The sequence below is a fragment of the Gossypium hirsutum genome, chromosome D11 (assembly GCF_007990345.1).
Source record: "Gossypium hirsutum isolate 1008001.06 chromosome D11, Gossypium_hirsutum_v2.1, whole genome shotgun sequence".
Lineage (NCBI taxonomy): Eukaryota > Viridiplantae > Streptophyta > Magnoliopsida > Malvales > Malvaceae > Gossypium > Gossypium hirsutum.
Genome location: NC_053447.1, coordinates 27,104,125 through 27,120,070, shown reverse-complemented (window position 1 = coordinate 27,120,070; position 15,946 = coordinate 27,104,125). Strand labels below are relative to the sequence as shown.

General features: G+C 32.0%; 2 protein-coding genes and 1 long non-coding RNA gene across 5 annotated transcripts; all 3 read right to left on the bottom strand.

The window, feature by feature from the left end:
• Positions 1–982: 982 nt before the first annotated feature.
• Positions 983–6,215, bottom strand: LOC121223049 (aspartic proteinase 36). 2 transcript variants are annotated; one of them, XM_041103975.1, is made up of 12 exons: positions 5,830–6,215; positions 5,609–5,729; positions 4,145–4,572; positions 3,879–4,035; positions 3,518–3,600; positions 3,309–3,405; positions 3,045–3,117; positions 2,608–2,871; positions 2,321–2,445; positions 2,039–2,140; positions 1,860–1,957; positions 983–1,495 (listed from the first exon to the last, which is right to left on the bottom strand). In XM_041103975.1, the coding sequence occupies exons 1-12, from the start codon at positions 6,093–6,095 to the stop codon at positions 1,321–1,323; spliced, it is 1,989 nt and encodes a 662-aa protein (XP_040959909.1). In that variant the 5' UTR covers positions 6,096–6,215; the 3' UTR covers positions 983–1,320. The 2 variants fall into 2 exon arrangements, with proteins under 2 accessions (XP_040959909.1, XP_040959910.1); XM_041103976.1 differs by having other exon boundaries at positions 5,609–5,756; positions 5,830–6,014.
• Positions 6,216–7,193: 978 nt separating this feature from the next.
• On the bottom strand, positions 7,194–10,049 carry LOC121223048 (metal transporter Nramp3). The gene is made up of 4 exons (XM_041103974.1): positions 9,383–10,049; positions 8,962–9,098; positions 8,211–8,863; positions 7,194–7,809 (listed from the first exon to the last, which is right to left on the bottom strand). The coding sequence occupies exons 1-4, from the start codon at positions 9,910–9,912 to the stop codon at positions 7,591–7,593; spliced, it is 1,539 nt and encodes a 512-aa protein (XP_040959908.1). The 5' UTR covers positions 9,913–10,049; the 3' UTR covers positions 7,194–7,590.
• A 654-nt stretch (positions 10,050–10,703) lies between these two features.
• On the bottom strand, positions 10,704–14,358 carry LOC121223047 (uncharacterized). 2 transcript variants are annotated; one of them, XR_005920391.1, is made up of 4 exons: positions 13,856–14,259; positions 13,579–13,639; positions 11,486–11,835; positions 10,704–11,410 (listed from the first exon to the last, which is right to left on the bottom strand). It is a non-coding gene; the product is annotated as an uncharacterized lncRNA (long non-coding RNA). The 2 variants fall into 2 exon arrangements; XR_005920390.1 differs by lacking the exons at positions 10,704–11,410; positions 11,486–11,835 and having other exon boundaries at positions 12,542–13,639; positions 13,856–14,358.
• Positions 14,359–15,946: the final 1,588 nt, after the last annotated feature.

The window sequence follows — 15,946 nt, the reverse complement described above, 5'->3', positions numbered from 1 at the left end:
GGGTAAATTACATCTAAGGTCACTAAACTATTATTAAGTTTACGTTTTAGTCATTCAACTTTAAAAAGTTATAAAATGATCATTGAACCATCAAAAGTTTTCATTTAATTCACTGAGTTGTGATTTTTCATTTAATTCATTCAGCTATTAAAACTACTGTTGTATGGCTTTCTTTATTCGCACCGTGTGCACCAATCGAAAACTCTCATTCCCCTTCTCTTATGTAGTTTAGTTTTTTCATAAAACATCTTTGAATATCACGAATATGCTAACCAACATCCAAAAAATTTTCTTCTCTAATCCCTGACACTAACCGTCAAATCGATTTGAATCTAAGGTATGTTCTTCTACTCATCGATGGGAACTAATCCATCATACCGATTGTTGAATAGTCACTTAGAGTTCGTTAATCATATTTAAAAAAATAAAATAAAACTTAATAGCCCAATAACTTAAATAAAAACTTTTGAATTGTTGAACTACTATTTTGTAACTTTTTGAAGTTGAATAACCAAACTATAAACATACTAATAATTTAGTGGCCTTAAATGTAATTTACCCTAACTTAAAATGTCAAACCTTAATTTATTATTTCTAATTTAAAAAACTAATATTTTGTATTACTTATGAGTTGAAAAACTACTTTGAAACTTATTTCATTTCAAAAAAAATAATCTCATTAAAATGGTTTAGTAATAATTAATTTTATAGCACACCTAGGTAAAAAAAATAATGTAAAAAATATATATTTATTAAAAATTTTATATAAAAATTAAATGATGTTTAAAAGTTGCATAAATTGTGGTTTCCATTCAAATTTTATTGAATTATAAAATATAAAAACAAAAACCTCCTCATAATCATATAATTTATTTTGTAAAATGATTATTTTTTAATAATTTCTCAATTAAATTATGTTTTGTAAAAAAAATCTTTGAATAATTGAATTAAAATCCTGCACAACATAATAAAAGTTTCAATAGAAAAAAAAATTATAATTGGTATTAATTCCAAGTTGATACATCAGAATAATAAATAAACAGTAAATACAAAAATTGAAAGTCAATGTTTGAAAACAGGTGTGGTCCTAACTCACTCGTAAGGCAAAATTGACATTAGCATCCGTCAGTTTTGACCCATTAAAAAGTCTTCCTTTGGATGTTGCGTTTATTTAATTTAATATCTTTTTTCTTCTAAAAAGCAAAGAAAGCGAAGATTCCTCATCCAACAAAACTGTAGAGCAATGAATTGTATTGGGTGCAGAATCCATACCCCAAATCTGTCTGAAAAAAAAAATTCTTTCTTTCTTTCAGGGTTTTTTTAAGATTGCAGGGGTTGGAGTTCATGTTCTCTAGCTGCTCCATCCACCGGTTGATATGGAATCTGAGGCTGTCGTCTGCGACTCCATAGCCATATTCCAGAAGCGGTTAATCCTGCAATAATAAACATCATAATACCCAAAAGAACCACCAGATACTGCCGCTGCCACCATGTTCTGTATTATTAAATAAACAAATCCATTTAGACCTTATATCAGCAAAAGAAAATGGAGCAAATCAAAATGGAGTTGGAATGGATCATTAAATATATATCCTGCATTCATATATGCAAACTGTTTCTTATACAATACAACTATATGTTATGCCATTAGCACCAATGTACTAAACATAAGATCTACACCCTATAGAATGACGGCATTCACTGATCCAGCCATTATCACCAATTAACTATGTAAAAGATCTACACAGACACGAGAAGAGTGAGGGAATTCTGGAAATTATAATTTATAGCCAGCCTTTCTTAATTCAGATCCATGCAAGAGTACGAGGAGAAAGAGAGAGAGAGAGGTGGAAACATACTGTTTCGAAGGAGGCTTCACTTCCCATTGCACCAACTGATAATTTCCCAAGTCATCAGGAAGCATCAGACGATGTTCAGCAAGCCGAGATATTATATTCTGGAAGCAGGAACTCATCAAACAAATAAACTGTAATCTTGTACATAAAAAGAAATGCAATGATCTAAAATGAGAACTTACTATTGCAGTAGTATTAGAAATGTAGGTTGCTGATCCTGAAGGGACTATGGACCATTTAATAAAAGATATGTTTCCTTCAGATGTAAAATTCAATAAATGGACCTGAAATCATCCAAAAGTTTTCTTAATCCAATAAGGTGAAACCTAACCATAGACAGAAAAATCAACTTTTCAGCAAGATAGTTTGAAAATTCCTTCGGTATTAACATGTAATTTCACATTAATAATACATAAATTACTGCCATAAAATGCTCCTGCTTTCGAAGATGGTAGTTGTTTAACCTGTGAACCATTAACGCCTAGCTCCTTAGCCATGAACTCAAGAAGCATGACAAGACGAGGCTTTAGATATGAGTGGTTGACGTTCAATGCCAAATCCAATGAAATTTCACCAATTTCAATTTCCCCTATTTATCAACAAGAAAATGTCACTATAGTATGACAATAGCACTTGGAAAGCATACTTTACAAAAATTTAGCATTTATGCATTTCAATCAAATGAACTGCAGAGCAGAGTTCTAACTTCTAACCCTGTGATAGGTCCTGGTATAACCATGGTTTACAGTACCTATAAGAGCATATATAGGTGATTCCTCAGGAGCTGATATAGGTGGCATTTCAAAGGTTGAATTTTCCTTCCCACTTGAAGATGATGGAGATGGAGATGGAGATGGAGATGGAAATGGAAATGGTGATGGTGATGGTGATGGTGATGGTGATGGTGCACTGGTTACATGAAGCCTTTCCCATAGCTCAGAACAATTAGTCTTCCAGAAACCGATCTTTGAATCCTTGCGGTCATATGTAACAAGAGTATTCCGCACAATGATTCCTATTACAACACGAAAGAAAACAACAAAACAGCAGTCTAACTAAAGCTTTGCCCAAGAAGATGGTCCCAGTTCCATCAAATTCCAATACAAAGACCCAGCAACCAAAAACAGTCTCATGAAAACTTAAAATGAATAGCATCACAGAATACAGGTTATCTGAAATTAAACATACCTCCCAGAAGGGTAGTTGGGTCCATTCCATTTTGGAAGATCCCAAGGCAATATGCACCTTGTACCTTTGAATGCTTCATGAATAAGATGTAAGATAAGAGGAAAACCCCTAGTCATGTATTGAACATTGAGAACAGGGCAAAATACTTGACTCAATCAAATACAGTTATTGCTAAACCAACTTCAAGTATAACCTTAAGAAGGTTTCCTTGAGAAATAAAGAAGTTCAATCAACAGGAAAGAAATTACATTGTGAGAAACTTACTCGAAACAAGTAATTCTCAGGTGTAAGCAACAATTTTTGCTGATTTTCAAATACCAGTTCAATTGTTGGAAAAGTTTTTGAGAGTTGAGAGACATCACTGAAGCAGAAAACAATATTAACTGTTAATATTACATAACTAATCATTTTATATAACAAGTAGATTACAAATATTTCAAATTTTCTGTTATGGTACATGATATAAGTAATACCTGCTAATACCAGAAAAGCATGTATCATTGTAACTTGGAACAGCGCCGCTGACCTGCTTTAAGCTATTAAGTTCCTTCATAATCTTCAATATAAAGATGCAAATATGAGATAGAGGGAAAAGAACAATCACAATCAAGTTTTTAAGTTTAATAGGTTAATCTATAAAGCATGTAGTCATCTCATGTAAATACGTAAAATTATTGGAATAAAGCTTCAATGATCCCCATATCAATGCCATCAAGGATGAAGAGTGAAAATTTTAAGTCACTTAGGCAGGAGAGAAAAACAGACTAGTGAGAATGCATTAATAGGCCTAACAAAAATTTTAACTACGATTAATTTATGGGAACAAAATCTTACAGTGTCCTTGAACGCCTCAAACACTGCTTCTGGAAAATATGCAAATGTCGTACCACTATCCAAAACAGTTCCAAACTTTCGATCAAAAACAGATTGGTCCAAATCTAGCTTCTTCCCGGCAACATGCATCTCTTTCAAGTCAATGTTGTAATATGGACTGTTTCCATCCCGAAACTAGAGTAAATGTGTGGGATGTATCGAATGTTTTTGTTAGGAAGTTGACGAGGTACTCTATCCTCTGAGATCAAAACGTTTACAGAACATACCTGCGTACAGGATCCGAATAACTGAAAATCATGTCTGATGGGGCAGATATACCACCAAGAACCATAGCGCCCCCACCAACATCCATTCCACCATAACATAATGAGAATGAATCGCTAATCACACCTTTCTCCACAAGCTGGTCAACAATGCTGAGATCACCGCGGCCCAATCCAATAATGCCGTCAGCATGTTGTCTGTAAAGCTCACCAGTTTCCTCAGTTTCACAACCAAAAACAATACGCTGGGGCGAAAGTTCACTTAGATTCCCAAATGAAATAACATCCTCAGCAAGGATACCGCTGGTGACACTCATTTCAGCATACTGTCTTTCATATATACATTGATCCCTGTCTTTGTCGCAATTGCAATCCAAATTGCATTTTACAGGTTGGTAAGTACTGGACAACTCGGGTTGAAACTTTGGGTCCTGATATAAACATATCAGAAACCTATTAGCTTGACCACCTAAGAAGGTTTTGTTGAGCCAACATGATTAAAACTTTCGCTGCAAATCATTAAGGCTGCATTGCTACGTGCTTTTTCTGTCCCACAAAAATTGCTATAAACAAATAGTTCGATTTTGCATATTAACATATGTAAAAAATTATTATATATGTAAAAGCTGTAATTTTTTACATTTAACTTCTTTTTTCTTTTTTTAAAAAACCATCCCTTGTTTTTGCTTCTAAAAGAAGATGCAATCAACGACCAAATAAAGCCTAGAATCGAATATCTAAATAAGTAGAGTAATGGCTAAAGAAATGAGATAGGAGTTTTTCTACTCTCTAGCCCTAATATGCTCGGAATACACTAATTACCTGAGATTGGGAATATGATTTTAAAGATTTGGATTCTAATTCTTTTCAATTGAAATGCATATTTATATTAGCTGAAGGTTAAAATATGCTATTAGTCCCTGTATTCATCCAAAATTTGAGATTTAGTCATGTACTTTAAAAGTTAAAAATTATACCTCCTATTTTTTAATTTAAAAATTCTAGTCTAATCATTATATTTTGTAATTTCTATCAAATTTGTCAACGAAATGAAATGTTAAGGGTAGTTTAACAAACATGCCAAGTTTGACAAATTTTGACAAAAAAAATACTAACAAGGCTAATGATTTTAAATTTCAAATTTTGAATTTTATCTAAATATAGGATTAACAACATATTTTAACCTTAGTTGAAATTTAATATATTTTTTATAAACGGTTTCAGTGCACCCAAAATCATGCTTTTGCTAACATATGTGTACATATTTAAAAAGGTAACACATGAATTTGAAAAATAATCATTAATGCTACATTTACACCTATCTTGTTATACAATTATACATTACATCTATACGCATGTTAAATTTTACAATTACATTGTTTTTTAATTTAATATAGATTGTTTGAAACTCCTAACGATTTTAATAGTCTAACGATTTAATATAGATGAATGAAATTTTAACATCACCTGATGAGTACCACATTTTTCACACATAGCGCAAGGAACGTAAGTGACAGTGCTTCCAGTATCCACTATAAGAGCAAATCTCTGCGGAGGTGTCCCGATCCATAGAAGCGTAGAGTAATACCTTTAGGAATCTCAAATCATCGAAAATCTTCCTTTAAGAAAGGAAAAAATATTATTTTAAGAAAATAAGACTACTACTAATAAAAGAAATAATAGGGTACCCGCGGCTGAGGAGGTTGTCGTAGAGTCGCATGCGAGCGTAGGGATGAGAAGAGTTAGAATCGGATCTCAGTAGGCGATGAGAAGAGTCGGGAAAAGTTGTAGAGGTATTCTTGGGAGAAGGAAAGAGAGGGAGGACCATGGCGGGGCGAGCGCGGGGGTGAGGTGGAGGGAGGAGGAGTGGCAGTGATATGGAGAGGCATGATTGGGAGAGGAGAAAGATGAGGAAGAAGAAAGCGACGTTGAGGTTAACGAGTGGCCATGCCATGCCAAATGAGAGGCCAGTCAGCGGAGTGTATCACAAATGAGCTTTCGCACCAAAACTGACGATGATTATAAAACACAAACAAAAATTGGAACTAAGGCGTTTGGATGGAATTGAAATTTAGAATATTTGGATTTTTCTGTTTCTTCTCTAACCAACTTCCGCATTCTACTTTTTTAAAAATACATTAACTACTGACGTTTGAATAAGTCTCAAACGTTGTCGTTTTTATTTTGTATTTTTTTGGTAAATTACATATTTTGATGTATTTAATAGTTTTATGGGCAAACTACACTAGTAGTCACCTAACTATTAGTAAATTTCATTTTTGGTTACTTAACTATTAGTAAATATCCTTTTTAGTCATCCAACTATAAAAATTACAAAATGGTCACCCAACTATTAAATTTTGTCTTTTTTGGTTATCAACAAACTAACTATAACAACTTTTAATATTGGCATAATAGTAACTTTAACCCCTTACATTTATATATTGTGTAAATTCAGTCTTGTTTCTAAAAAAATCTAACTTTCAACATTTATATATCGTGTACTTTGGTCTTTTCTACAGTTTCGCTTTTCTTTGTGACTATTTCACTTAAAAAGCTAAAAAAATAAATTTATCAGCTAAATTTGTTTGAAAATATACAAAAAAAATTCAAGATAATTTTTATATTTTCTCATTCTTTTAAAATGAACTCTTCATGTCACAAAGAAAACCAAAACTATAAAAAAAATGGACAGCTAGGTGACCAATTAAAATGAATAATTGGGTGACCATTTTGTACTTTTTTATAATTGGGTGATCCAAAAAGAGATTTACTAAATAGTTGAGTAACCATTTTATAACTTTTCACAGTTAGGTGACAAAAAAATTTATTAATAGTTGGATGACTACTAATGTAGTTTATCCTAATTTAATAATAATGGCACACATATTACTTGTGTGTTTAACATGTTGCCCAATGCTGCTGGCCATGGTTGAGAAACGTCACTAGTAGTTCAAGGGCATTGCTACAAGCTTCAGTTGAACCGTTCTTAATTACACAAATAAATTCATAAAGAAACAAAAAACAATTTAACAATATAAGACAAAGAAAGTTTCAATGGAAGACATCAACCATCCTCGTAAACCAGTTGCAGTATACAAGCAAACAGTCGATAGCAGCTTCCTCGTAAATTTTTCTAATACATTTGTCTATAATACATAGTTTAGCTCCTTCAAATGTTTCAAAAGAATGTCATTGTTACAGCCTCTATCTTCAATCCCTGTATACGGCAGGATACTATCCAAACCTACGACCGTGTTGTTTGATACAGTATGTCGAGAAGTAAGCTACTAAAATGAACTCTGTACATAAAGCCCGTATACGGATGCATACACGAAAAAGACATGCTTCAAGCCTTCAACTAGACAAAATCATCAGTGGAAAGACTGTGTTTGATGGTGTCCCTATGGTTTCTGATATCTTAGCTTGACAAGTTTGTCTAAGACCTATCACTCCATGCCTTGTGCCAGTTTAGCGGGTAACATATGGCGCCGAACAGATAAAGTAAATCCCCAATAAACAAGGTAAACAATAAATGCAAGATAAGCTCCTGTAAATGCACAGACTACGGTGGTAAAGATTACGCCAGTGACTTCGGAGGAGAAGAAATCAAGTAAAAGGTACCCATTGATCACTATCACCAGCGCTGCCACAAGCCATGCAACTATCTGCACAAGAGAGAGGGAAAGTGTAACTGCATAAAATAGCACTCTCGTGACTGGTGCAGGGATGAAAATTTTGATCAACAAGCGAGTCGAACTGATAAACTCGCACAAGTCAATAGTTTTCATAATGAAACAGTACAGGCACCAGGTATAACATCAAGGAGCCCAATATAACAATTTACAAGAGTGGAATTGTACTGAATCTAGAACTCCAGTTCATCGAGATAATGAGTTGTTCTTAAATAAGAGCCAATCATGATCTCTAGGTCATCGCGACAAACAGCCACTGATCAAACTTTACCAATAGAATAATATTAACTCACGCCACAGTCGATGCAAGAATACAGACAAAATTACTAATGGCAGCAAGCATACAGATGCATACTGTGAAATTAGCAGCATACCTTGAGTGCAGGGCCAATTTTGAAGGTACCCATGATTTGCTCCTTGGATACCAGACAAAGTAGTGGGAGAAGAGCAAAAGGGATTTGAATTGACTGAAGCACATTAAGCCATTCATTTAAGACATCTAGTGCTGCTTCAGAAGTATTGAAAACAAGAGCAACTACAATTGTAGGAATAATTGCACAACTCCTTGTGATTAATGCTCTTAGCCATTTTTTCATTCTCAGGTTCAGGAAACCTCCCATGATAAACTGGCCAGCATAAGTGCCGGTGATAGTGCTACTTTGTCCTGCTGCTAACAACCCAATACTCCATATATATAAAATTGGGAATAATCCACCTCCGTATTTTTCTTGAAGATATTGCCCTGCATTCACGAGGCCGATACTACTGGCTATTTCTGTACCATAGAATGCCTTGGCAAATACAGTCATAACGAAAAGATTGATTGTAAAGGAAATTATAAGTGCAACAGTGGACTCTATTGAGTAATAATTGAGAGCTTCTTGCACCCGACCCTTCTTGCTGTAATCAATTTCTCTTGATTGCACAAGGGCAGAGTGCAAGAATACGTTGTGAGGCATAATAATGCAGCCAACGACTCCCACAGCCTGCTTGATGGTTTTAGAGCTGAGTTTCGGAATCAAAACACCTGAGAATATGGTATAAATTTTATTAACAAATAGAGAGAAGGAAAAGAAAGGTAACCAAAAAAGCAACCGCTACTGCCAATGGAGGGTATTTCCTCACCAAGAAGAAGTTCAGTGCCAGTGGGTTTTGTTTCACCAAACATCCAAGCAAATGAGACTGCCATAGTTGCAATAAGGACTGCAAAAAATGCTTCCAGCTTCCTAACCCCATAATTTTCAAGAAACAACAAGATAAAACTGTAACAGGGAAAAGCAAGTAAGAGCCAGGTTAGCATACTGCTATTTCGCACTCTTAGGCATGGGATTTTAAAAGGATTTGACTCAACTATAACATCAAACAAGCCTCCTCTTAAATTTACTAATGGTTGATTAGTATTAGCTTCTATAATATTTTAAGAGACAAACACTGATTCAAGCTACCATAGTTTTAAAGGAATAAACCAAACCTTGAAAATTCAGATTTAAAAAAACAAAAACTTCAATGAGCATAAAATCCCATATAAAACAAAAAAAAAACTGACCAATCAGAAGCTGTAACAACAACGCCAGCCCACAAAGGCAAAATACCGTTACTCAAAATCTTAATAGCAATGGCACTGCCAATAACTTCTTGTATATCGGCTCCAATCAGAGCCAGCTCTGCCATTACCCACAGAACCATGCTAACCCAAGTCGGATACTCTTCTCTACACAGCTCAGCCAAGTGTCTTCCCGTCGCCACACCAAGCCGAGCCGACAAAAGTTGAACCAGCAACCCCATAGCCGTAGCCCACATCAACAGCCACAGCAAGGAGTAACCGGCTATTGCTCCGGCTTGAAGGTCCCCTTCTAAATTCCCAGGATCCAGAAACGCGATTGACATTAAAAAACCAGGTCCAGTGAAAAGCCATAGCTTTTTCCAGGAAAAAGGTGGGACAACCGATGACCCTTCCTCGTCCGGTTCATTGATTCCGAGGATGTGAACTTTTTCGCCGGACTCGTACGCAACATCCTGGTCGGATAGTAATGGAACCTGGTTGTCTTCCCGTGGCATGTTCGAGTGCGGCAGCATCCACAGATGATTGCTTTTGCTTTTACTTTTGCTTTTGCTTTTAGTTTTTGGTTTCTGCAACTGCAAGGAAGCTTGGCTTAAGAAAGGAAAAACTACCAGTCTACTCTCCACTCCCTTGTTCGCTGGTTTTTTTTTTCTTTTTTAATTTTCACTTTTGGCTTTTCATTTTCTATTCTTACTGCAAGTTTGGTTCGCTGTAATGGAATAAAACTGTAATAGAATAGAACTGTAATAGTAATTCAATTGTTTGGTTGAATGGAATGGAATAAAACTGTAATAGTATTCTTGTATTTGGTTGAATGAAATGATATTGTAATAGTATAAGGAAGAAAAACTAAAATGACTAGAATACCTTTAGCAGAATTTTTTTTTGAGGTTGATGATTATTGTTATTGTTATTAAATTTTAATAAGATTATTAATATAAATAATAAATAATTTAATCATATTTTAACATAATTATTATTAAATATAATTTAATAAAAATATATAATTTAATAAAATTCTTAATATAATTATTCTTATATGAATTTATTAAAATCATAATATATAATACTATAAAAATCATATATAATCTACTTTATTATTTTTAAACCGCAATACATATTTAATGTGTTAAAATATCATTAGTGAAACAAATAATTTAATTATTCTACAATAAAAAAATATTAGAAGTAATAAATAACTTGAAAATTATATTTTGCATAAACATAATATTCATATATTAACAAAAGATTACATGATTTCATTAGTTTATATGTCATAATCCATATGTTATAAAATTTTACAACATTAAAAGTTAGAACATTGTAATGACATATCATCTTAAATATTACAAACACAAAAAGTTACTAAAATATCATCAACAGAACCATGATTTTTAATGGTCAGCAAGAAATCTGCTGACCCATTCCAACCGCACAAAGGAAGGTAAACTAAAGAAAATGAGAATTTGCGTTGGATGATCTGAAATTTTGCTCAATGCTCGATAGCGCTCATCCACAGTTAAACCTTCTATTTCACATAATGTTGGATATAAATTTACGACTTTTTCTTGGATGATCTGGAATTCTTCTGACTTTTGTTGCACTACCACATCGGAGGCAATACTCCTACTGATTTGTTCGCCAATAGCCCGCATGTTTTCCACCAATAAAGTGGCAGCATCATGAAATGAAGAAGAAATATGATCACTTGCATCAGAATTCTTTTTTTTTTCTTCTTTGAAGATGTGGAACCCCCTTAATTTCTATCTGGTTGTGGGTCTGTAGCTGAAACATCCATGTCATCCAAAGAGACATCAGCTTCGCATCCATAGAAATCGTTTCTTTCTTCATGAATATTTATAGTAGATACATCCTCAACATTTATTTCTTTAATAATATCAGAGCGGCTGTTTGAACATTTTTCCCAATGGCTCGATCTTTTGCGTAGATGGCAATAATTTGGTCGTAAAAAGGGAAACTACGATGTCTGAATTGACCGGCTTCTTTATGACTCTATAAAAATGAGGAATTCATATTAGTTATAAGTTTGGTCAAAATAAGATAATAAAGACTTGAAATAATTCTTACATTTAAATATGAGTTCCACACCGCATCTTCAGCAACAACGAGCTGCCTATGCTCATCCCAACCAAAACCACTATTGTTTTTTCCATTAAGCATGTCGTACACAATTGACTAATCCCTTTTTAGTACCTTAATCCTCGATTCAATATTAGATTTAGCCTTCAACATTGCATTGGGTAAAGCTTTTTCTAGCATTTTTTCCAACTCGTTTAAATAACCAGCTTTGAATCCCGTATCAACATTAAATGTTCTAACATTGTGCAAGTCAACCATACAAGAAACCAACACAGCATCTTCTTTTGGAACCCATTTCCTTTTTGTTCCTCGAGAATTTTGGGAAGAAACATTTGATTCTGAAAAACTTGACATAATTATCTTAAGAAAAAAACAAATTAAAATTAAGTGTAATATCATGAATCAAAAGGTCAACACTTTATAAAATTAAAATTAAGTTCAATATCATGAATCAAAAGCTCAACACTTTATAAAATTATAACACATGATGAATGAAAAGAAATTAAATTATAATTCAACAAGTTAATTATTGCAGGTTTATAATAATTAATTTTGATGAAAACTATTATTAGATTTTTAATAAGAGATAATTATTTAATATATTGATAATAAATTATTTTTGTATAAAATAAAAGCACGTAATTATAAATTCTCAATCTCGTTTAGGAAATTAAAATTTTAGAATTTCGGTCTATTAAATAACTATTCTAAGTAAAAATAAAAAAAAGGGTTAATATATCACCTCTTAAAAATATTTTAGAATTTCGTCCGCAAATTTAAACTTGTAAACAAAATCAGATTCACAAATGAAGTAAAACGAAAAATGAAAGCAGGTTATGATATAATTTGGTAAATTAAAATTAGTCAATATCCAAACTTTACATGAATTACAAAAATTAAACATGCATTATTTAATAAATTGAAAAACAAATACATAAAACCAATCCATAACAATTAAATTAAAACTTGAATAATAAATGAAAAATAATAGTTAAAACAGAAAAAACAATAAACTGTTTAAAATAATAACATAGAGAAAAAAGAAGCAACACAACCAATATTTGTTTTTATTCAATCATCAAATGAAACGAGAGTACAGTTCTTCCCCATCAGCTAAAGCTCACAACTTTTTCTCCAAGTAAGCCTATGCAGCCCCGATAAATAATTAACAATCCCACAACTCACAATAGTCACTCAAAACTGATTTGCACTAACTATTACAACCACCTTACTCAACTAAACAAATAATCAAACAAGAAATGAAACAAACAAGTTAGTCGAAACACTAGTTGCGCATATTCTCAGCAGAAATCAACTCTTAAAACTTGATCAATATAGCTCATGGTGAATAAATAAAAACAGGGAAAGTTTAACATAAGTAGTCGATGCATGATATAAAAAATAGAACAAGGTGAGCAGATTCAGTAAGCGCAATGAACCACAACTCATAACTAAATTTTCATATCCATTAACAAATCAACACTTCGTCCTATTGAATTTCTTCACAAACAAGGGAAACCCTTTCAAAAGCAAAGTAGTTCCAAATGAATGTGTATGATTAACAAACTCCCAGATTTGTTATACCTATGTTGTTCTGACTCATCTCTTTTTTTGTGTGTGTGAATTGTCTATGTTTGCCATACATCAACTTAATACAGAAAAACATGAACTTAATACAGAAACCAAAACATGAACATTATAACACATTAAATCCTGACTCTCACCCAACTAATCAATCTTCTCTAAAGAAAAACATCAACTTAATACATAAACCAAAACATGAACTCCATGTTAACATTACGAAATTTCAAGAAATGCAAATAAAATATAACTCAACTAGTCGAAATCACAAGCCATTCGGAAAACAATAGAATCAGTCAAACATGCAATAGAATAAACAAGTAATAGAACCACCTTGAAAAACTTTTCATCTGTTCAATCGAACATGCAATAGAAACAGTCAAAGAAAAGCCTAATGGAAATCATAAAAAAAGAATCAAAATTAGGAGAACAAAATATTCAGATATATTTTGGTGAATAATATAACAAATATTGCAGATTTGAGGAAAAGCAAAACTAACCTGTAAAATAAACAAGGAAAGAGTGCGAGTTGCTAAAGAGTGATGGTAATGACCTGTCAGGCTGCTGTAGAGTTAGGAGTAGAAAGAAAAGAAAAAATTATCTTCCCTGCCCTAACCCAAGAAATCGGTTTTAAGCAAAGAGTGAAAAAACATTTTTCGTTCCTGATAAAATGAAGAAAAAAAACGTAGGAGAAGATGAAGCTAAGGGCAGAAATCGGTTTTAAGTTCCCAAATGTAAGAAGGAAAAATCAATGAAGAAAAGAAGTAAAAAGATTACCTCTGCAATCAATGGAAGGGAAACGCCGAAGAGGATGAAGCTTGATGAGGGCAGAAAAAGATTACCCCCATTCTCGCTATTGTTTGTCAATCGCTGCAAGAAGCGAAAGAATAGTAAAGCCCTAAACAAAATGACTATTCTTACCCGAGAACTGCAAAAAATTGTGAAAACCTGCCTTTGGGGAGATGAAGATGAAGGTGAATCGATGCTTGATTTGGGGATATGAAATCTGGAGCAAAATTTTGGTCTCAAAATGTGAAATCAATAAACGGTGAGGGAATAGCAAGGAATGGAATGGCTATTCAAAGCCCCCACCCCTGAATACCTATTACAGCTACTGAGGGAATAAGCAAGGAATGAAATAGGCAAGGAATCAGTAAACAGTGAACCAAACTGTGGAATAGGGGTGTAAGCGTGGAATAGGCAAGGAATGGAATGGCTATTCATGCCAACCAAACATGCTTATTCTCGTCATATGTTAGGCTTAAAAATTACAAATTTTTTTTACAATGATCGACAGATTACACACAAATTCCTACAATGTGTTGTTTGTTATAAAATTGTGATTCTATATTATTTTTATATTTTATTAAAAAATTGACAAATTAAATTTTTTTCTTAAAAAATTTAAATTCAACCAAAAATATTACCCTCTCTCAAACCTTAGTTATCAAGGGATTGTGGTTTTAAAAGATGAGTTAATAAATTCGATATGTGTTTGGTTTTTAATCGCAATTTGTTGCAATAGGCTATTATATTTAAATTAAATTGATAAAAGATACAAAATTTTGAATAAAAATTTTTAAATGTTTTATAATTTTATTTATTATATAATATATCACACCAAATTTAGGAGTATTTGAATATAACAATTTTGAATTCATTATAAATATACAACACAGAATAATCAACATATCAAACAATTCGAAAAATAATATAAATAAATAAAAATTGTTAAAAGCAATGTAAAATTTCTAATATGCCAGAAATTTTATCAAATATATGGTTATGATTATTGAAAAAAAAATTTAATATGAAAAAAATTAATTATAAAATACATTACATGAAAAGAAATGAGTTATTATAATAGCGATCATTTTGTTATGTATGTTATTTTTCATAAAAGAGTCTAAATGTAATAATTATCTCACATATCTTTTTTATCCTTATCAAAAAGTTATACTAAGAGAAAATTTATTTTCTTAAAAGATTAAAATTAACTATTTTCTTAAAAAATCAAAATATTTTGAGTAATCTCTAACAATGGATTCAAGTACACTTTCGTATATAATTTTATTTTTGATCTATTCTTGATGTTTTAACATGGCAGATCCTAGTTTATTAATATTTATTTTAAATTTATTTTATAATTCTAACAAGTGACATCCGATTCTCGTCATGTCGAATCATTGAAAATGAATTATTACTTTAGTTATATACTAATTAATTGCAAATCCTATGTATTTGCAGATCTTGCGATTCAATTTCTATTTACAATCGTATATTGCATTTAGTTTAATAATAAATAAATAATGCATGAAGGTCAAGTCGGCCATTAATATTGCAGGCGATGATGTTTTGATTTTTTTTTCTAATTCTTTATATATTGATTGTATCACTTAATGTTATTTTTTTTATATATACAATCAAATAGGATTGAATTCGATATATATAGTTGAATATATATTGCAATTGAATGTTTCTTGTTCATTCAGTTACCTTGCAATGGATTCAAGAATTTTTTTTTGGGTGTTTTTGTATATTGTTGGATAATTTGTTAGATTCAAATTTTAATTGATTTGCATTATTTAGATTTAATAATTTCATGTGAATATTGTTTATTGTTATTTTATGAGAATGTTATTATTATTTTTTTAAAAATTGAAAAGATGAAATTAAGAGAAATATTTTGAAACAAATAAATTCAAATTTTAGCTCTGAGTTTTAATTAAGGATGTCTAATATTTTAAATAGATTAGTCGAAACAAAATGCCGCCAAAGTGACCTCTTTTGCGTAGATTAATTTATTTAAAATATCAAGATGATTATATATTTTTGTGATTCATGCGTTTATTAATTGACCCAAGGTAA